This window comes from Tasmannia lanceolata, unplaced genomic scaffold (assembly GCF_043159265.1).
Source record: "Tasmannia lanceolata isolate RefF3 unplaced genomic scaffold, GAP_Taslan_0.1 ptg000013l, whole genome shotgun sequence".
Lineage (NCBI taxonomy): Eukaryota > Viridiplantae > Streptophyta > Magnoliopsida > Canellales > Winteraceae > Tasmannia > Tasmannia lanceolata.
The window spans coordinates 49,925,589-49,948,687 of NW_027518690.1; the positions used below are offsets into that span (position 1 = coordinate 49,925,589).

General features: G+C 40.1%; 1 protein-coding gene across 3 annotated transcripts; it reads right to left on the reverse strand.

Annotated features, from left to right (window-relative positions):
- Positions 1–5,009: 5,009 nt before the first annotated feature.
- Positions 5,010–22,816, reverse strand: LOC143890471 (glutamate synthase [NADH], amyloplastic-like). Of its 3 annotated transcripts, none has more exons than XM_077395169.1 (22): positions 21,843–22,816; positions 21,583–21,702; positions 21,285–21,398; positions 20,507–20,659; positions 20,255–20,355; positions 20,042–20,138; positions 19,540–19,649; positions 19,332–19,435; positions 15,331–15,510; positions 14,893–15,236; positions 14,741–14,811; positions 14,192–14,661; positions 12,927–13,796; positions 11,694–11,848; positions 11,223–11,384; positions 9,419–10,996; positions 8,635–8,853; positions 8,204–8,472; positions 7,689–7,994; positions 6,859–7,126; positions 6,479–6,736; positions 5,010–5,620 (listed from the first exon to the last, which is right to left on the reverse strand). In XM_077395169.1, exons 1-22 carry the CDS (start codon positions 22,221–22,223, stop codon positions 5,354–5,356), a joined length of 6,597 nt encoding a protein of 2,198 aa, XP_077251284.1. In that variant the 5' UTR covers positions 22,224–22,816; the 3' UTR covers positions 5,010–5,353. The 3 variants fall into 3 exon arrangements, with proteins under 3 accessions (XP_077251284.1, XP_077251283.1, XP_077251285.1); XM_077395168.1 differs by having other exon boundaries at positions 9,404–10,996; XM_077395170.1 differs by lacking the exons at positions 20,507–20,659; positions 21,285–21,398; positions 21,583–21,702; positions 21,843–22,816 and having other exon boundaries at positions 9,404–10,996; positions 19,540–19,638.
- Between the last annotated feature and the right edge of the window lie 283 nt (positions 22,817–23,099).

Consider the following 23,099-nt stretch of genomic DNA (forward strand, 5'->3'; position numbering starts at 1 on the left):
ACTATCTTTTGTTTCTAAAAGAAAAGTGAATTTTCTTTTTAGAAAAAAACAAAAACAAAAACAAAAAGTGTTTTGGGTGGGAATGGAGTAATCTCTCATTTTAAGTGCATTCTTGGAGTTTGACATGGCTTCTTTATGAAGCAACAAATATGGGCTGTAGGATGAAAGAGATAAATGGATGATGGCGATTGAATGAATATGGCATAGCTTCTAGAGAATTCTATAGCAAAAATGCCATCTAGGTCATTGATGGTAAATGGACGGCTCGATCAAATTTTCAACTTAGGGTTATATAAAAACCCAAAATGCAATTAAAAAAGATGACTTCTAAGGTTTGCAAGGAGAAGCAAGAGAGAGGAGAAAGGAGGAGTCTGAGATACCATCTCCGGCATTCCTTGGTGCCCCCAACCCCCACCAAAATCCACCGCCGCCCCTCTCTACCTTCTCACGGCCACCTCCATCACCGCCAGTCACCTCCGTCTCTAACCCAATCCCCTTCTCCATCCTCATTTCTCTTCATCTTCCACCATCAGCACTCCCACTTTCCCTTTTCAAAATAACCCAAACCCATTCCATCATATATATATAAACAATCCAGACCACTACGAACATCATCCATCCCTACCGCCTCTCTCTCTGCCTTTGTTTTAAAAGGAGGAAGAGGATCTTATATATTTTAGGGTTTGAGAGTTAATTTTGAGAAGATAAAGTAGAGGTCTGGTTTTAGTGTTTGAAAAATTCATTCGACGAGTCAGAAGGAGAAAAAAGATAAAGTGCTGCAATAAAATGTTCAAATTTACCGGATAAACGGATACGGATAATATCCGAATTTGAACAATATTTGCCGGAATCGAATTCGGTAATAGATATTAAATATCCGTCGAATACGAATCCGAATCTGAATTCGGATAGTGTGTACTGTAATCGAATTCGAATATAGCCATATCAGCTTCGAATTCGATATGTTTACACCCCTAATTATGCGTCTTCGGGTACATAATTCAATGCATGCTCGTGAACGTATGTATGGATGGGTATATATTCACTCTCATACATGTACGTATGTTGCATATATGAATGTACTGTATGAATTATTTCATTTCTTTGCACGCTTAAACGTTTTTTTTTATAAATGTACTAGACAGATAATCATTTTCATCAATTAATGGTGAAAGACAAGTTATGGATCCTACTGGGGTATGGGGGCACATGTGAAATCAAGACCGTTGATTTTGCCCTACATCGTGATGTGAAGTGAGGGAGATGATCTTGGTTCCATCCCAATTGGATATCCCATCCCTAAGATAAAGTGATATATACAAAAAAAAATTAAAAAAAATCATCTATTTAGCTTCTCTTAAAGCCCTGTTTGAATAGCGAAAAAAACATTTTTGAAAATTTTAAGAGTTCCATAGTTTAGAGTGAAATGATATGATTATGGTTAATTTAGAGGGATATCATAAAATAAAATAAAATTGAAGGTCCTTCTAAGTGGGATGTATTGGTTTCGATGATCGAAACCATTCATTTGTTGGGGCCATACTTAAATAGGTTGTACGGAAAAAATCATCACCATAGGATGATCCTAACACTCTGATCTTTTGAGGTTTCTTTAATGTGCCTTCCCTCAATAGATCTGAGGCTAGGAATCATTCTACGGAGATGATTTTCTGATTCTCTAAGATGGGACCCAACAGGCGAATTGTTTGGATGATCCAAACATGTGGGCCCCAAAGCATTTTCAAAAGTGAATTGAAAAATTCGCACAATTTTCTTCCCCGGGGTAGCCCCATCTACCTAGACGGGGCTGGAGCGGGGAAGAATAGGAGGTGAATTTATCATTTCCCTTTAAAAACAATGTGCAGTTATTATTTATTGGACAGCATATCTAGACCTGGCAAAAATTGACCCGGACCCGCGGGTCGACCCGGCCCGCCCGTAATTCCCGGGTCCGGGTCAAGATGTTGTGACCCGTTTCTATCGTGACCCGCGGGTCAACCCGGCCCGTCAAAACTGCGCGGGTCCGGGTGGACCCGCGGGTGCCCGTAAAAGACTAAACAGAAAAAAGTCGTTTTTTTTTTTCCCATATAACTTTTTTTTTCCCATATAACTTTTGGGTTTCTGAGATTTACAAAATAGGGTTTGGTTCTCTTCGTCTTCAACCTCCAGAAGCGTCGCCAGTCGCCACCTCTCCACAGGTACGGCTCTCTCTCTCTCTCTCTCTCTCAATGGTGTCCCAGCTTAGTTTTTTTTTTTAAATAACTTGAAGCTTAGATCTCTTGGTGTCCCACTGTCCCAGCTTAGTTTTTTATTTTTTAATAATGCCAATTTTATGTATGGTTTCTAATCCAGAAATAAAAAACTCTAATCAAGATTCAAAACCGGATTGAGAAATACAAGTTTTGGGGATTTTGTTTCCTGATTTTTAGGGATTTAACCCTCATCTCCACTTGGAGACCGATTTATCATGAAAACAAATTGAGAGAGAGAGTGAGTTTAGGAGGGTTTGTAGGCATTTTGGAAACTAATGGGTGTAATATCTTAAGAATTGGACGAAAAAGTAAGTGTGTGTGTAAGAGAGAGAGAGAGTTTAGTGTAGTTTTAATATATGAGGCAAAAAAATGGCTAAGATTCAAGAAGGTTAAAAGAGACGGGAAGTGTGAAAAAAAGGTAGCGAGGATATCATTCTCCTTGGCTAAAAATGTTGAAAGTTATGCAGATAAAATTAAAAAAAGAGGGAAAGAAAAGTGAGTTTGAGAACCATTTCTTACATAGATTAGAGGGCTAGGATCATCCTATGGAAATGATTTTTTGGGCTGAACCTATTTATGTCATTGCCCATCACATGGACGGTTTGGATCATCCTATTACAGTGTGTAAAAAATAGGAAAAATGTAGGCATAAGAACAGGGAAAAAATAACAGAAAACGTGTAAAAAAAGGCAAAAAACCCGGGTGACCCGCGGGTCGACCCGGCCCGTACGGGCCGGGTGCGGGTCCAAGGTCCGTGACCCGTAAAATTTCCCGTGTCACTTTGACCCGGCCCGTTTGACCGGACCCGTACGGGCCTGGTCAAATCCGGCCCGGCCCGCCCGTTTGCCAGGTCTAAGCATATCAACATTCTGATGCCTCATTCTTTGTTACTTTAGTTTGTGGGTCAATTGGGATGAAGCCGAAAACCTCAAGGTTTCATCACCAATCGCCCTTCCTCTTTATTTAAAAGAAGATAATGCCATAATGCTCTCTCTCTCATCCATATACTTTGGCGAATTAACCATCTTACGTTATCTAATTAGCCCACGAATAGATCTTAAAATGAGAACATAGCCCCAATTGGTCGTTGATTTACAAATGTAGGGATGGGTTCGATCTATTCTGATTAGCAAATGAAAATTACATAGTCTGGCTTGCCACAATGCTTTGACATTCATTTGTTCCCAAAAAATAACTATGAGAGAGTGATGCGATTGATATGTGGTCAGTGTATCTTAAAATAGCATATTTGATTAACAATCAATATTAGAGTGACGATCTTGACAATTACCTCCCATTAATCTTGGCACGTATGTGTGATCAGGACCGTTCATTTGGTGGACCATCGTGCAGCCCGCGATCCCGACGAATTAGTTTTTACTAAAGTTGCAACGTGGGTCGGGTTTTACCTGGCCTGCATCGACCCTACCCGAAAATAACCTGGGTAGTCCTGGGTTGGGTAGGGTCGGATTTGAAGAAAAAAATACCCGACTCATATAGGTGTACAATCATTTTCTTAAAAATCTCTTGAATAACTTGACTAATTATTTTCCAATGTACTGATATAATAGTTTTCATTGAGGTTATCATGTTTGTAATAGGAAAAAAATAGTTTCCTTCTTGAATTTATACATTGATGACATAAATTTAGAGATTTTTGGTGTGAAAATTTATTGTTTTCAAAGATCTTCGAAATTAGTCACTATCATATGCTAAAAAAAACAAAAAAATCGACCTGACCCACCCAATCTGAGTAACTATCTCGGCTAGGGTCGGGTTTATGAATCCCGGGGTTTCCCATAAAATTAGTAGACCCCGACCTGAGATAATTTCACGGGTAGGATAGTGTAGGGTTTTGGAAAATCCCTACCCGCCCGACCTGAGTTGCAACCCTAGTTTTTACATCTATTCTATATTCTATATTATATAATGGGAAAACTTGGGTGGCCTCCTAGGTTATTTAAATCATTATAAATTTAAAGTATTAAACACCTCATAACGAAAATTTCTTTATAATTATTAATAAATATTTTATCAATGTAGAATTCTCTATAGCTATTAGATTTCTTTTTGGCTATGTTTGAGGAGAATTTATATGATGGGTGGCCGTGAAAACATGTGAAGTCTAAAAGAGTAGGTATGACCCACTTTTTTTTATGATCCAAACCATTCATCTGTTTGGGCACAATGTAAATAGGTTGTGCCCCAAAAATCATTTCCATAGGATGATCCTAACCCTCCGATCTGAGCTGATCTGAATATGGAGATTTCCCAAAATCATGTATGGAATCTTCTACAGATCGGAGGGTTAGGATCATCCTATGGAAATGATTTTTGGGGCACAACCTATTTACGTTGTGCCCCAAGAATCTTTTTTCCATAGAATACTAGATTGCTCAATGGTGAGAGCCTGAGATGGGTGGAGAGGGCGATCGAGGAGAGTGTGAAGAAAAGGCTCAAAATAAGAAGAAAAAAACTCTTGTCAAAACTAGTTGCCCTTCCAATCCGTATGAGTTGTTTTTGAGTATTTTAGCCTACAACTCAGAATTTTCAAGATCTATAATTAGTAACGCAACCACAAATTTGAAGAAAAAAGAGGCATAAAAGACCTACTCAAATGATCATATTATGTGCCGGACTTAAATATGGGTTTGAATGCATCATACATGGACATGTATCTTGGCCTGTAAGTGCAAAACTTTCAAGACCTGGAATTAGTAACCCCACCCCAAAGTTCAAGAAAAAAGAGACCAAATATACAACACAAATAGCCAGATCATTTCAGGCAAATAAAACTGTACATTATTCCTCAAACATTACCAGACCATCTTTCTACAAACCCAAAAGAAAATAAGTATTAAATAGAAAGATCAAAAGAGCCACTACCACTGAAAAAACTTACAACACCCTGTCAAGAGAGAAAAAACTAGAAACAAAAGCATGGCTTATTAATTATTACTGCAAAAATAGCTTCTAATTTCTCGAGCCTGTTCATCTGCTGCCACTTGTCTGCACAAGGCCCACCCTGTAAATCAATGTGTTCCTTTGTATTATGCTTGCAAAAATCATTCTCCTATAAATAAATAAAAATGTGATCCCCCTTATGTCATTACAGTGTGTTTGGTATCCTGCTTCTTGTCAAAATCCTCTTGACGGATGGAGGGGATTTTGAGGTCCTCTTCAGTCAGATACTTGTCTACCTGAGAAGCTGCTTGTCGGCCCTCGGAAATGGCCCATACAACCAGCGACTGCCCGCGGCGGCAGTCTCCGGCGGCGAAAACCCCGTTCACATTGGTTGAGAAGCGGCCATACTCGGCTTTGAAATTTGATCGGTTGTCCCGTTCCAAACCTAGACGATCCGCGATAGTCTGGATAATTCAACAGAAATGAACATTCTAAGATGATATGAACAATGGGATGAATATGATATTAGCAGTCCAATGCTTTGAGAATGCCACATTTCTTTATTTAATACTTTACAACTTAAGTGTTTGATAAGTACCGTTGTCAAAACAAGGGAGTGCAGATGTCATATTCTTATCAAGGATTTTGCCCTGATAATAATCAAATCTCACTGACCATCAAAGCCTGAGTAAATAGATATATGTTTTCTAGAAAGGGGCCCGGGAGCAAATATAAATCCTTGGCAAGACTCGAACATTAAGGCCCTGTTCGTTTTTTATTATGAGAATTGATTTTGAGTCCAAAACTGATTATTGGACTCAAAGTTGCGTTCAATTACGTATAGATAAGGTTATTTTAAGTTAATCTTATTTGTAAATGAGACACTAAGCCTACTTTGAAATTCATTAACTAAGATTCACATATATAATCATTATTTGCACATAAGATTATAAGCAGATAACATTAATATGAAAATAACCTTTTAAGGCCTGCTTGTTTTGGATTTTAAGAACTGATTTTGAGTCAAAATCTTATTATTGGACTCAATTTTGAGTTTAAATTTGAATCTGATAATCAGTTTTGGACTAAAAATCAATTCCCAAAATCCAAAATGAACACCGCCTTAGTTTTAGAGGGTATCCAAAGAGGCCTTTAATCAATAGGATGGTCCAGTGTACGGCATATATACCAATTTAATGGTGCATACCCAATACACAGTCACCAAATCATGTCCAGGTGGTGATCATGTGATAACACCTACCAGCTAGGGTGGTGAGAGTCATTCAAGAGGTTTGTAATTGAGAAGAACAAAGAGAACTCACCGATTCAGGACCAATAAACCCCATTGCCAAGAGTACCAAATCGGCCTCAATTATCTCCGCTGAGCCCTCAACTTCCCTGAACTGAAATTTCCCACTAGCATCTTTCGCCCAGTGCACTCTAACCAACTCAAGCCCTTTAACAGCCCCATTTTCATCCCCCACAAACCGCTTTGTCAAGACCTCGTAAGATCTTGGATCCTTTCCAAACTTGGCCGTTGCTTCTTGGTGGCCGTAATCCACACGGAATATACGAGGCCACTGAAAAAAAAATTGAGAAGTAACATCATATGCCACCTCTTGGGGAATAAAGGGAACAGTCTCAGACTATGAATATGAATAAGAAAGACTACTTTGGTATTTTTGGTAAGCAAAGATTGAACCTGTGGCCATGGGTTGCCTGGAGCTCTAGTTCGAGGTGGCTCGGGAAGAAGCTCTAGATTTATAATGTTGGGGCATCCATGCCGGATAGATGTCCCTATGCAATCAGTTCCTGTGTCGCCGCCTCCTATGACTACCACCTTCTTCGCCTTGGCGGATATGTATTTCCCATCCTTAAGATCACTGTCTAGCAAACTCTTGGTGTTTGCATGAAGAAATTCCATCGCGAAATGGATTCCGGAGAACTCCCTCCCAGGAACAGGAAGATCCCTGTACAATCCTAAACTGTAAGACCTGACTATGTTTTGCCACCAAAACAATGATGATTGGCTTATCAAGTTGTTTTACCTTAACCAGTGTACTGGATTATTATGATACTCAAAACAAATGTCAAAAGAAATTGCTGATGGCTCAGAACTCAGCAGAATTGACTCAATTTGACCAAGGTCTGAATACCAAATTTAAGATACAGCTTTATAAGATATTGGTCCAACCGATGATCAACTCAGCGTGTTCACTGGCCAGGTAAAAGTTAAGAATAGGAAGACAATTACAGAGCTAAGTCCCTGTTTTTTAATGCTGCCCATAACATATTCTAGCAAAACAGTAAGGTCCTGCTTGTTTTGGATTTTGAGAACTGATTGCGAAAGCAAAACTGATTATTGGAATCAAATTTATGCTTAATTTTGAGTCCAATAATCAGTTCTGGGCTCACAATTGGTTTTCAAAATCCAACAAACAGGGCCTGAGTCTGAAAGAAAGGGATTGTCACCATATTTATAATAAATGCGACGATAATGAAAATTAGAATCTTGATTTTTCATACTATTACCTTGGTTTAGTAGCTCCGCAAGCCAAGACAATTGCATCATTCTCAGCACGAAGCCGTTCGAGAGAGTACAAAGGATCCGCCCCAACATTTGCATTCACCACAAAATTGATGCCTTCCTCTGTCATAAGATTGACACGCCGTTGGACAATGTCAATTTTGTCAGCCTTCATGTTGGGAACTCCATACATCATCAGGCCCCCAATACGGTCAGAACGCTCAAACACTGTGACCAAATGACCCATTCTATTCAACTGATCAGCAGCAGCCAAACCAGCTGGTCCACTCCCTACTATAGCAACTTTCTTCCTGCATCCACAAATAATTTCCTTCAGACCCATGAAAAATTTGGTCATTTACCTAAAAATTAAAAGACAGGTGTAATAATAAAGATGGAGAAATCCAGAGATGACATAAATTCCAAGATGTCCCATAAGTGACAAGACGCAAATTAGAAGAAGGCAACGTGAAAAGTATGAGAAAAGCAAACTTGGAGGCTGAAGGCACAAGGAAACTACCCAGTCCTCTTGAGTGGAGGTCGAGGAACCATCCACCCTTCCTCAAAGGCCTTGTCTATGATGGAGCACTCGATGCTTTTAATAGACACAGGGTTCTCAATTATTCCAAGAACACAAGAACCTTCACAAGGAGCAGGACATACTCGTCCAGTAAATTCTGGGAAGTTGTTTGTCTCTAGAAGCCGGTCCAATGCTTCACGCCATCTATTTTGGTAGACCAACTCATTGAATTCTGGTATCTTATTCCCAAGAGGGCACCCAGAATTCTCCTGAACAGAAACAAATACAACAAAGTTCAGATTAAGAATAACCAAATAAAATAAGCCCAATGTGAATAATACGATGAAAAAAGATTAAGGGACTTTATACTGATCTACATACCAACTATCGGGCCTTAAACCCCAAAGAATGTAATCATATCTAAATGTTACCTGATGACAAAAAGGAGTTCCGCAATCCATGCAACGGGCAGATTGGGTCTTCAACAGTGGGCCAGGCTTTGACTCCTCTGCAACCTCCTCCCAGTCATTAATCCTAACAGTGGGATCTCTGTATGAAATGCTCTCCCGCTCATAAGCAAGGAAACCCCGATGCTTGACAGCATCTGCAACTTGGGTTGGCCTCTTCGGTGGCTCTTTCTCTCTCACTTCCTGTAAATCATTAAGTGTGTTAGATTCATAACCAGAACTGTACAATCATTCGAAACACAAATTGACTTGAAAGAGATTTATCATAATATCACCTTGAGATTTCAGATAGGATAAAATTTTCAAGCAGTTTGCAAAAAGAATATACTGTTTTTCCCAAAACTATAACATTCATATTTCTGATCAAAATGTCACATGTCCCAATTTTCACAAGAACTGATGTAGCATCTAAATGACACAAAAGAATAAAACAATCAACCATCAACCCCCACCCCTCGCTTTCTCGAGAAATGATTCAAGAATGAATTTCCTGAGATGAAACAATATGCTTATTACTTGACAAAATGACCCAAATATTCTTGAATTTTTGTTTTTTATGAACAATATAATCTCCCTTTACAAGAGAAACTACAATTTTTGTTTTTTATGAACAATATAATCTCCCTTAACAAGAGAAACTACATTATGAAAGCAGAATACCAATTCACAACGGGAAAAAATATGACAACATATCAACACAGTAAGGCAAAGAAACTTAGATAGAAATTAAAACCTGGACATAAGTTACCAGATTCGCTTTGTCACTTAAGGATGCCATTGCCAATTTCTTAAGCTCTTCAAAGGCATCCTTCTTCATCAAATCTGCCTCTTCTAAGGCCTCAGCCTCCAGGGAAGCTTTCTCTGCCTTCAAGTTTGCAAGAACACGCTTGTAATCCCTTGGGAATACTTTCACAAACTTGGGAAGAAGACCCTCAAAACCAGCAAGGACTTCTCTTGCCAACATGCTGTTGGTATGCCTCTGATGTTGTTGTATCATCATCCTTAAGGTTGTAATATCCTCTTCCTCCTCAACTTTATCAAGATCTACCAGCTCACTATTACATCTAGAACGGAACTTTTCGTCCACATCAAGAACGTAAGCAACTCCACCACTCATACCAGCTGCAAAATTCCTCCCAGTTTTTCCAAGTACCACAACAGTACCCCCAGTCATGTACTCACAACCATGATCACCGACACCTTCTACAACAGCTTTAGCACCCGAGTTACGAACACAAAATCTCTCAGCTGCCATCCCATTGAAATATGCCTCCCCACTAGTTGCTCCATAAAGAGCAACATTACCAATCACAATGTTTTCCTTTGGATCGAACTGGCTTTTCCTTGGAGGATAAACGACGATCTTACCACCCGATAATCCTTTTCCAACATAGTCATTGCTGTCGCCTTCAAGCTCGAGCGTGATTCCTGGGCAGAGGAAAGCCCCGAGGCTCTGACCAGCACTTCCACTCAACCTCACATGGATGGTATCTGTAGGAAGGCCATTCATGTGGAAGCGCTTAGTGACTTCATGACTAAGCATGGTTCCTACTGCACGGTTAACATTCCGAATAGGCATCTCAATGTATACAGGAAGGCCCTTTTCAAGAGCAGCTTTAGATGAAGATATCAGTTCTTGATCTAAAGCCATGTCCAGAGAATGATCTTGTTTCTGGATGCAATGCTGAGCAGCTTCCGGGCGAATGTCAGCTGCGGATCTGAGTAGCAGTGATAAATCTATGTTTTCAAGTTTCTCATTGTTCTTAACTACTTCTTTATCTGTCTCTAACATATCTGCACGGCCGACCATCTCATTAATGGTCCGGAATCCCAACTTAGACATTATTTCCCTCACCTCTTCGGCTAGCATAAAGAAGAAGTTGATGACGTGTTCAGGTTCTCCAGCAAATTTCTCACGAAGAACAGGGTCTTGAGTAGCAATTCCAACTGGACAGGTGTTCTTATGGCATTTTCGCATCATGATGCACCCAAGGGTAATGAGAGGGGCAGTGCTGAAACCAAACTCCTCGGCACCAAGGAGGGCGGCAATGGCAATATCTCTTCCTGTTTTTAGTTGGCCATCGGTCTGAAGAACGGTCCGCCCACGGAGATCATTTGCGACAAGAGTTTGGTGGGTCTCTGCCAAACCAAGTTCCCAGGGGAGCCCTGCATTCTTGATGCCTGTCCATCGGGAAGCTCCTGTGCCTCCATCGTGACCAGCGATCAAGACATGGTCGGCATGACCTTTTACAACACCACTAGCAATTACACCAACACCAGCCTCAGATACCAGCTTAACACTGATTCGTGCCCCTGGATTAGAATTCTACAAAAGACGGAAAATAGGTCTCAGAATGACGAGTGCTCAATCAATATGACAAAATACTGAGCACAGAAGTCTCATTCTTCATATCAATCAACTGCGCATGGGAATGAATCGTCAAAAACTGAAAAAAATGCAAAGAAATGGCAATTCATACAGTGGTAATTTGATTCCAACAAAGAAAGATGCCTAACTTGGTGAGCGGTTGAAAAAGAAACGATATGCATACCTTTAGATCATGAATAAGTTGGGCAAGGTCTTCAATGGAATAAATATCATGATGAGGAGGGGGGCTGATGAGTCCCACACCAGCAGTGGAATTCCTTGTGACTGCAATGTCATCAATAACCTTATGGCCTGGAAGTTCACCTCCTTCACCAGGCTTGGCTCCCTGTATAATAAGACCCATGACATCATCAGGAAATAAAGCCAACTCATAAAGAAAAAACAAAATTCTAGTTTATATATAACCTCACCAAATGCCAAAGGTATGTATCAGTTTAAGATGCAAAGACACACTGAGGTGCTTTGCATTCTCAGCAACATCTGCCCATGAACATAAATTCATAAACAAGACGAACCTCTGTTCCAATAGGAATGGAGGGGATAAATAGGAAGCATGCAATTTCAATCTCAATAGCAAAAGCATGAACCATAAAATGGTAGTTTAGAGTATGCATTATTACTATCCAACAGTTACCTGAGCCATCTTTATCTGGAGTTCATCAGCATTTGTAAGATAATAGCTAGAAACTCCAAATCTCCCACTTGCAACCTGCTTAATTGCACTCCTCTTTGGATTCATTGAACCATCCTGGAGAGGCTCCATACGAGATGGGTTCTCCCCACCCTCACCTTCAGAACAATTCCGTAACAAATAAATAAATGCCAAAGGCAGTGTTTTAGATAGCATTTCTGAGCAGTAAATATCTGTAAAATCATTTCATATCTGCAGAACTTGACATTCGGAAAAACAAAGTATGAAAGAAAAAAGGGAAAAATTAACCATTTAGAAGCTGTTTGGATGCAAGGAAAAAATTTCATCTAAATTTTTTTCCCATGTAGAATGAGTATCCCAGCATTTAGCTAAGCCATTTTCCATGGTTTTTTTTTTTTCCAAAATCAAAATGTTTTCCTATTCTCTAAGAAAATTTCAACCCTACTAAACCCTGGAATTTTTTTCCATGGATTATTTTTTCCATTTCCCTAGATCCAAATGGCCCCTAAGAGATATTGCACAGTGCACACTTTATTTTTTTTAAATGAGTAGTAAAAAGGGCATGCGGCGATAATCAGACATGCAAAGGGGAGAGAGAGAGAGAGAGAGAGAGAGAGAGAGAGAGAGATTTTTTAAATGGTTAAGGCATTGAAAATTTATGACAGTTATGTAGAAAGGTGGGAGAGTGGAAGTTGGAAAACATGGAGGCGTGAGAGTGGATACCTTTTAAATTTGGTTATTCTGATTAATCATAATTAGGAAGTTACGTTTTCAAATTTCTTTGAAAATGGATGAAGGTATTTCTTTTTTCTGAATGGTATGGATGAAGCTATGTTTTTTTATTTATTGAAAACATGGATGAAGCTATGTTCTTCCATCAAAACTAAATATATAGTACAGATAAGAGCTAAGCAAATGGTCCATAATAAAAACATAATTATAAGATGCTTAGTAACAATACATGACCAAATAATTGTTAGCCATAATAATCAATCGCTTACAGATGATTTGAACAGCTTTAAGGCACACGATCAATGACAAAGTTACAACAGAACCATGTATGAAAGCTGACAACAAATTACAATGGAGAGCACATGATGGGCTATTTAGTAGAGATAAATTTTTGTTCAAATTTTAAACATTCTTATGATACTCATGAGAATAAATAGTAAAGAAAGAATCCATTATAATTTTGAACAGGAATATCATTCATACCTGTATTAGATTTCCCACCAATTTTGTTCATTGCAATAGCCAAAGTGGTGTGTGCCTCTAATGATATTGATCCGTAACTCATGGCACCTGTGCAGAAACGCTTTATAATCTCGCTGGCAGGTTCCACTTCATCCAAAGGAACTTTCCCCTCTACGTCTTTAAACTTTAACATACCCCGCAAATTGCAGGTCTTGTTAAGCTCCTCTATCCGCTTAGAATATTCTTTATATGCAGCCACACTGTTTGATCTCGCTGCCTCTTGCAGCTTCGCAATGGCAAGGGGATCATTAAGATGTACTTCACCCCCTTTTCTCCAGTGATAATCCCCAGGATTAGGCAATGCTACAGCGTCTGCACACCCAGGAGGTAAAACCCTGCTTGGAAATGCCATCTCATGCAGACGAAGTGCATCACGAGCAAGAATTTCAAATGTTGCACCTTCGACTCTGCTGGGCGTTCCATTGAAACACCTCCGGACCACCTCTGATGAAAGACCCAGAGCTTCAAAAATCTGAGCACCCTTGTAAGAGGCCAAGGTTGATATCCCCATCTTAGCAAGAACTTTCATCATTCCATAGTTGCTTGCTTTGAAGTATGTCTTGACAAGATCCTCCTTTGAATGGAACTCACCATTTGCTTTAGGGGGGATTTTCCCGTCCATCTGCAGACGCCAAATAGCTTCTATAGCTAAATATGGGCAAATAGCATCTGCGCCAAATCCAACTAGAGTACAGAAATGGTGCACTTCACGTGGCTCAGCAGATTCCACTATCAACCCAATCCGGGTGCGTTCAAGCTTTGAAACTAAATGTTGATGTACAGCACCAACTGCCAACAGGGAACTTACAGAGACACGCTTTGACGAAAATGCTGGATTGAAACAGAAGAAAACATACTTAACGATTTGAAACAACTAATTAAAAAAATAGTAAGCAAATAGTAGAAAATGTATCATATAAATAGGCACAAGCATGTGTGAGCGCTGAGGCAATGTGTCAAATATGAGGACCAAGAGATATGTGACATACTAATAAAGTTACAAAACTAAAAGAATGTCACAAATAAAATGTATTCACATAAATGGAACAGTAAAAACGCTCGCAAATAATAGGCAAATGATACAAGAAAACTTGGAGCAAGGTACTTTGCAGTTTTATACTGACGCCCAGGTCAAGAAGTCCAATACAGCTGCTACATTTTGAATCAATGTTTTCTGTTTCCCAGAAAAATTTATGGGACACTTTTCAAGTTGAGAAGTAACTTACATCTGTCAGACAATACCAATGTTGTATAACCCTCGCGAATTGCATTATGTGCCTCAGAACAGATCCTATCCAATGTCTCTTCCAAACCCTTCCGACCCCGGTCTTTTGAGTATGTGATATCAAGAACTTTACTGCGCCAACCTCTGTAGTTCATCCTTTTTATGGATTCCATTTCTTCAATGGACAGTAGAGACCCCTTTAGTGAGAGGCGATTGCACTGCTCTTCCGTTGTTTCAGTCAGGTCACCTTCTGGACCGATCATGCACTCCATGGAGGTGACTATTTTCTCCCGGATTGGATCAATCGGAGGGTTTGTGACCTGAGCGAACATTTGTTTGAAATACTCAAATGTAAGTTTCTCCCTGTTTGACATCACAGCCAATGGAGCATCATTTCCCATTGAGCCAAGAGCCTCAGTACGATCTTTTGCCATGGGTAGCAACAGCATCTCCAAGGCTTCTACAGTATAACTGCACGAAAGGAGAGTCAATTATTTCCATATATGAGCGAAAAGCAGGATAGAACAAAAGAGTGGAAATCTCTACTTACCCAAAAGCCTTCAGTGGAGCCAACAAGCCATGAATTCCCATGTTTTCCGTGTTATCCTCATGGCCGAATGCCTGAAAGACAGGGTGGTCAAGCTCTCAAACTCAGAATTCAAGAATTAAGAAGAAAGTTGTCAAACATCATGTTGGACTTACAGGCAATGTTCCAGATATAGTAGGTGGGATTCTGTCAGTTTCAGAAACAGAATTGACAATGTCCTCGAGTTCTATTTTCTGTCTTTCGAGCCACTGCCCATATGGCCTCGCAAGAGAATATTGCTTTTTCAAGGCTCCATCATCAACAACAATATGATTCTCAAAGTCTACCAACAACATCATTCCAGGGTTGAGTCTTCCTTTCCGACACACATCTTCAGGTGGAATGTCTACAACACCAACTTCACTAGCCATGATAACACGTCCACTATGTGTGATGTAAAAGCGACCTGGACGCAGACCATTCCGGTCCAATGTTGCTCCAAGATAGCGACCATCAGTAACTGCAGATTATTACAAAATAGATATAAGTTCAAAAACAGTATTTTACATGAAGAACCACATAAATATGAACCCAGGTCTAATATAAAACTTTACATGTTATAAGAGCAGGCCCATCCCATGGTTCCATAAGAGCTGAAAAGTATTCATACAAAGCCTTTCTATCAGGATCCATGTTCTTATCATTTTGCCATGCTTCTGGAATCATCATCATGATAGCTTCAGGAAGACTTCTTCCAGCTCGAACCAGAAATTCAAGAACACCATCCAAAACTCCTGAACAATCAGATAATTCCAAGTTAAAAAATGAGTTCTGGATACATATACAAACATATGATATGGCATATTAATAATTCACAAATTGTATATATATGTGTGTGTGTGCGTGCGTGCGTGCGTGTGCGTGTGTGCGTTCGAGCGCACGCAAAGGATACAAAACAATGTGACTATGCAAACCACACACACATGGAGAGAGAGAGAGAGAGAGAGAGAGAGAGAGAGAGAGAGAGAGAGAGGGAGAGGTTTTTTTACGAGCGAGAGGATCAGTGGGTTCACCCCTCCACATTTTTATTAGCACTCTTAAAAAGGAGAGAGGGTGCCAAGGGGTAGCCCCTCTTTTATATATATATATATATATATATATATATATATATATATATATATATATATTTATTTATTTTTATTTTTTTTTATTTTTTTTTTATTTATTTTTTTTTATATTGTTGAGAAAATCTGCCGGGCAAACCAATTCGATCGTGCACAAATTTAACGAAAAAGATAAAAGTAATAAACAAGCAAGCTACAAGATGAACACCGAGATTTTACGTGGTTCGGCCAAGCTTATTCCACGGGCGAGAAACACGATCTTCCACTATGAGAAAAACAAAATACAATGATTAAAATGGATTAATCACAAACCCACAAACCCGCAACCCTTTCCTTGCTTCTCAAACCCAAGACCGTACAAGAGAGTGACCCAAGAGAAAACCCCAAGAGAACCTAAGAAAAGACCCAAGAAGAAACCCCGAGGAAGAAACCCACTTCTTTTCTTCTCCTCCCTTTCTCTCTCTTACCTTCTCTCTTTTTCTCTTTTTCTCTAGCCGTCATGCTTGCCTCCCACACAATTACCGTATGAGGCATCCCACTTTTATATTTAGGTTTTCCTAAACCTAAATTAAAAGCGAAATTAAAAGCAATTTCTAATTTTACCTCACTGCCTTCCCACCGAGTGGTGGGAAATAAGGCAACTTTCTCAACAATCTCCACCTTGTCTTATTTCCCGTGGACCTGAAGATTTCCCGTTGATGTCGCCACCAGTCCGCTATTACCGCAAACCACCATTGGCCTTCCGAAGTACGAGCTACACACCCTTGAATCACCTAGGTTCTGACTCCTTCTGATTTGATCAACACGGCCAATGCACATGTGTAGCTGCCAACCCATTGACTCACCTAGTCAACCTTGGAGAGGGATCTCAATCCATCCTCTCCAACACAGGTACTGTCATCTTCTCACCATCGTCTGCAACCTGGAAACAGGTCTCTGCACCAACTGCGAAAGAGACCATACGCGTACACGCACTTCTACTATGTTTCCAACTAGCCATCGAAGTCTTAGGAACACTCGTCACCATGTCCCCGACCAGACGATATAATTCGCCACACTTCTCTCCTTTCATCAGAACCATACAACCGTGTGTGATTTTAATGGCTCCACCTGCAGCTGAAAACCTGCAACCCCTAGAGTCCAACCGGCCAAGAGATACTAGATTCTTTCGTATCTTTGAGACATACACCACACCACCCAAAGTATGAATCACTCCATCAAACATCTTGATCTTCACCGTCCCAACTCCCGTGACGTCACAAGTAGACCCGTCACCCAAGGACACTACACCCGCTCTTGTCTCATGGAACGTATCAAAATATTCCCTCTTGGAGCATACATGAACAGAGTACCCTGAATCTAAAATCCACTCATCATGAGGAGAAGCATGATTAACTGTGGAGACTGTAAGAACATCTCCAAACTCTTCCCTCTGCTCATCCGTTACCACCACCACAGTATTCGTAGCACCATTGTCCGCCCGGTCAGCTCGCTTTGGACAATCTCGCTTGATGTGGCCATATTTCTTGTAACAGTAACACTGCACGCCCTTTCCGCCGACCCTGGATCTTGACCTGCCTTTTCCTGATCCCCTGTCAGACGACCTTCCTCTTTGATTCCCGCCATGAACAACCAACCCATGCTCTTCACTTCCACCAAGAACAGGTTTCTTCTGCATCTCATTCGATAAAAGCGACGCCGTGACTTCCCCCAACTTTATTGTATCATTGCCATACAATAAAGTTGTCACCAGGTTGTCATACGAATCAGGAAGCGAAGTAAGAAGCAAAAGGGCCTTGTCTTCTTCCTTCAACTTTTCGTCAACCTTGTGGAGCTGATCCACAAGCCTGTTGAACATCCTGATGTGTTTCAGAAGATCTCCGCCTACCTGCATCTTCAGCCCATATAATTACCGTTTCAGATACAACTGGTTGGCCAAGCTTTTTGACATATAGAACTTTTCCAACTTCTCTCATAATTTCGGCGCATCTTCTTCTTCCATAACATTAAACATAACGCTATCTGCCAAACATAGTCGAATCGTGCTAACCGCCTTCGACTCAATGTCTTCCCACTCGGGGTCCGTCATGTTCTCCGGCTTCCCATCCTTTCCCTTCAACGCCTTAGCCAAGCCCTGCTGAACTAGGATGTCCTTCATCCTCATCTGCCATAGGGTGAAACTGCCCTTTCCGTCAAATCTGTCGATATTGAACTGAGTAGAACTTGATTTTACCGCCATCTCAGATTACTCCGCACTTCACAGACTCCACCTCGAACGAGAATCTTTCCTAAACAATCTTTCTACCCCCAAAGATCGCTCTAACCGCGATTCAACCACAACACCCACGACCACCCCACCCGGCCTCGATGATCGCTCAACTTGGCTCTGATACCACTTGTTGAGAAAATCCGCCGGGCAAACCAATTCGATCGTGCACAAATTTAACGAACAAGATAAAAGTAATAAACAAGCAAGCCACAAGATTAACACCGAGATTTTGCGTGGTTCGGCCAAGCCTACTCCACGGGCGAGAAACACGATCTTCCACTATGAGAAAAACAAAATACAAGGATTACAATGGATTAATCACAAACCCACAACCCTTTCCTTGCTTCTCAAACCCAAGACCGTACAAGAGAGTGACCCAAGAGAAAACCCCAAGAGAACCCAAGAAGAAACCCCGAGGAAGAAACCCACTTCTCTTCTTATCCTCCCTTTCTCTCTCTTACCTTCTCTTTTCCTCTCTTTCTCTAGCCGTCACGCTTGCCTCCCACACAATTACCGTATGAGTCATCCCACTTTTATATTTAGGTTTTCCCAAACCTAAATTTAAAGCAATTTCTAATTTTACCTCACTGCCTTCCCACCGAGTGGTGGGAAATAAGGCAACTTTCTCAACATATATATATATATATATATATATATATATATATATATATATATATGAGGAAAAGGATTGTACGCTCGACCGTACCTAAAGTTAGGTACGGTAGTGCCAAATCACATGGGTCCCCCATTTTTGGTGGGCATCTAAACCATTCATTTGCAAGGCCCCATCATAGATAGGGTGCATACCAAAAATCAGTACCATTGAATCATCCTAACCCCTCCAAAACTGGAGGCCAAAATGGGCAGATTTGTGGACAAACACTGTCTGTCCATTTTGGCCTCCACAAATGGATGGGTTAGGATGATCCTATGGAGCTGATTTTTGGTATGCACCCTATCTATGATGGGGCCTTGCAAATGAATGGTTTAGATGCTCACCAAAAATGTGGGACCCATGTGATTTGGCACTCTAACGTACCTAACTTTAGGTACGGTCGAGCGTACAATCTTATTCCTCTATATATATATATATATATAGACACGTGTATATATATAAGTATGTATGTATGTATAGATGTGTGTGTGGGTGTGGGGTTGGGTGGATGTGTGTGTGTGTGTGTGTGTGTGGGACACATGAACTGTTAGGTTAGCAAAACCATACCTGAATCAGATGAAGTGAGATCGACAATGGGTAGAAGTTTCTTCATCTCATTCTTCGACAAGCCAAGTTCCTTGCACTTTAAAAGACCTTCCCGTGCTTTCATCCTGAGTGAAGTCAAGCACAAGCAGTTGCAAATTGTTCAAACATGCTGAGAAAAACAAATATAAGTACGCTCCACTGTGAAATCATTAAGTACTGCAAAACATACCAATTTACATTTCCACGTAGTGTGTTGATCTCACCATTGTGGCCCAAAACTCTCATAGGTTGAGCACGGTCCCAGCTAGGGAAAGTATTTGTTGAAAACCTAGAATGAACCTGCAAGAAATTAATAGAAGCAAAAGAACTTAAGAAATCACTGAAATCCCGATGCCTTAGAACTCGTTGCTAAGCCTTACATCTGCATTCTTCCCAGTGAATTCCCCGTGCTGGTCGTTGTCAAGGTTTTAAATCTCGGTTTCGGTCATCAGCGAAACCGTTTCGGTTTCGGTACAAAATTTCGGACGAAATCTTGTAAAAATTTCACCGAAATTTCTTACTTGACCAAAACGTTTCACCAAAATTTCCGAAACTTTTCGGCCGAAATTTGTACTTTTCCGAAACTATGTGCATTTCGTTTCGTTTTCGGCCGAAATTTAAAACCATGGTACTCACTGTCGAAATGTGGAGTTCAGGGATAAAGAAGTAATGCAAGTAGGGAATATATTTACCAGGGCCATGAAGCTCGTAAACCTACTATGGCCAAGATCTGCATAATAGTAGTCTCTCAGTTGATCAGGTTTTAGTTGACCTTTGTAAACAACAGTCCTACCAAATCAAAGGAAAAATATAAGCTATCCAGATGTAGTCATCAGATGTAGTCAACTCAAGAGCCTTCACTTGAGAACTTGCAAAATCCAGAAGAAAAAATATATGAAATACACCTTGAAGAAAGAGAGCATATATAGAAGTCCTTCACTCCACCATGTTGCAGATTTAGTGCAGCTCGAATAGCCACCATCGAAACCCTCCGTAATATGTACATCTGCAAAGAAGATAAAATATGATATGATGAACCATATCTGAAAAATTCTTTCATGTAAAAGAATCTACCAATTACAAGGATATATATATATATATATATATATATATATATATATATATAGAGAGAGAGAGAGAGAGAGAGAGATCATCACCTGCTGCTCAAAATCAGCGTTTGACCTTGGAGTTGGAGTAAGGAACAGTTGTTCAATAACAGGTTCTGTCTGAAGAGCAGACTTGCCCAAGCCTGTATTATCAGTTGGGACAGAGCGCCACCCAAGTACAACATGCCCCAGTGACTCCGCAACCTACATGTAGAATCGAGAACTTAGAGAAAGCATTTCTTCGAAACAAAACCTTACAGTGCTCTTATATCCTATAAAAATTAAGTGATCAAGTCACATACGGATTAAGATGAAATTTTACATTAAGGTTGGTAAAAACAAAAGCATTACATTGATTAGCCATTAGTAATTAATCACCAATTACAACAGACAAGAATCAATATTCCTAGAATTAATTTAACAGGAACGACATGTATTAAGGGATAGATTGATTCTATACAAGCATTATAAGTTTTAAATAAATCCATTACCATAAACAAGACAGAGAAAAAAAATCATTTATCTCTAAAGAAAGTTTCATAATTTTTTTAAAAACTGTAATTGAAGAGTTCAGCACTTTGACACTGCAGCAGTTTCAGTTCAGAACAAAACCAATGGAAAACTGAACCTGTAACACAAATAACACTCGACATAAAATACAGATTTTTACTGTAGAAACAATGACTTTTTAAAAAGTTAAAATTACTCACTTAAGCAAGTTGAGATTTTGGAGACTAAAGAAAAATTTGCACTCAGAATTACTTCACGAGAATCATTGGATGAACCTCAGATCAGATAAACAGACACAAGTGCAGAGTTCAAAAAATACCTTGGTAAATACTGTTTTGCTTTCTTCACGGCGAACTTCTGATGTTGGTAAGAAGAACATCCCTACTGCATACTCACCTAGTGGTGGCAGCTCAAATCCAACATCCTTAGCAACCTGAACAGATGCACCAAACAGTGGACAATCAGGAAAACAATTTTGGATGTCAAATTGCCCAACAAACATCAGGTTGTGTAGAGCATAAAAATAATCAAATAAACAGAGAAATCATTAAAAAAAACCAAAACATAAAGATTTAATTACATCCCAGACATAACATTGATGAAACAAGGTAACATGCCTCAGTGAAGAAGTCATGGGGAAGCGCCACGAGAATGCCAGCCCCATCACCGGTGTTTGTTTCGCAGCCACAAGCACCTCTGTGGGACATTCGCACCAACATCTCTATAGCATCTCCCACCTGCAAATCAGTGGCATACACAAAATTTCATACCTAGAGAAAAGGGAGTCTATAAGCATGAAAAAACAATATAATTTGAATGAAGGAATAAGACTGGACATGCTGAGCAGAAACAAAGCAAAAACTACAATTAAACATACAGTTTTCCTGCTGTATTCACCAGATAACTCTGCAACAAATCCAACTCCACAAGAATCCTTATCGAACGATGGATCATACAGACCCAGTGGCTTGTCTGGCACCTGTGAGAACGCCATAGATGGTACCATGACTCTGAGCTTTGGAGAATGTCCAGGACCATCAGACCTCCATAAATGCTGCCGTTTTGAATCTGAAAAACGCAATCTTGTCCTGAAAAACCTATTCTCCACCGTGACTGCGCCAGTTCGCCTCAAAACAGAGCAGCATGTAGCTCTGTTTCTGCACTGGCCCAAAGCAAGGAAGCTCTTTTGATGATTAAGGGAAGGAAGAATGATTGAATCAGTTGGGAATTGAAGGGCTGAACCTGAAATCGTGGTCATTTTTGAAGTCTCTGTTTAAAGGAAGCGAAAAGGCAGGATCTTTTGACTACTTTAATTCCTAACCAATCTCCCTCAAAAAACACTTTTTGCCCAATTCTCAACCGATATGACTCGATTTCGTTTTGAAAAACAAAAATCGTTTCAGAAGAAAGATAAAGCACTCTTCTGCCTCCAAACGCAGATCATCGACAGAATCCGAGAAAAGCTGAAACGGATCTTCAAGTGGATCAGCAAGCTAAAGCTTTATCCACAGCTTTCTCTAGAGAGACGATCGATTTGTACAAGAAAGCTCCTTAGACAAGCTTTAAAAAAACAAAGAACCTGTACATGTTTCAAGAGCAGATAAAGCTTTTCATTTTCACCGATTCTCAACTTCTTAAGCTATAAACCAGCATAAGGTAAGATCTTAAAACGTTTCAAGGAAGCAGATCGAGCTTTCTGCTCGGATTATCTACCGTCTCTCTCTCTCTCTCTCTCTCTCTCTCTCTCTCTCTCTCTCTCTCTCATTTATCATCTTAGATCACGACTTTCACAGGTAGGTTAAAATATACGTAAAATGATTTCAGATTCGCACGAGATTTTGTTTTCTGTTTCGACTCTCTCTCTCTCTCTCTCCCGGGTGATCCTTATTTATAGTCGGCGTATTACGAGAGAGGCGGGCCCACATTTTTTTTTTCTTTCGCTGATTCGACAGCTCGGATTTACTCTCTAAGACACGTGGACTTTTCAACTATGCGGCACGCGACAACCGCTTATGGTGGTCCCCACCTGATACGCACAGAACCATCTGCGGTAAGTGTTAAATTACTAGAATACCCACGTGTTTACATTCACTGACAAGGGTCGTTTCTCTTTCTACTTTCTTCATGATGTAAT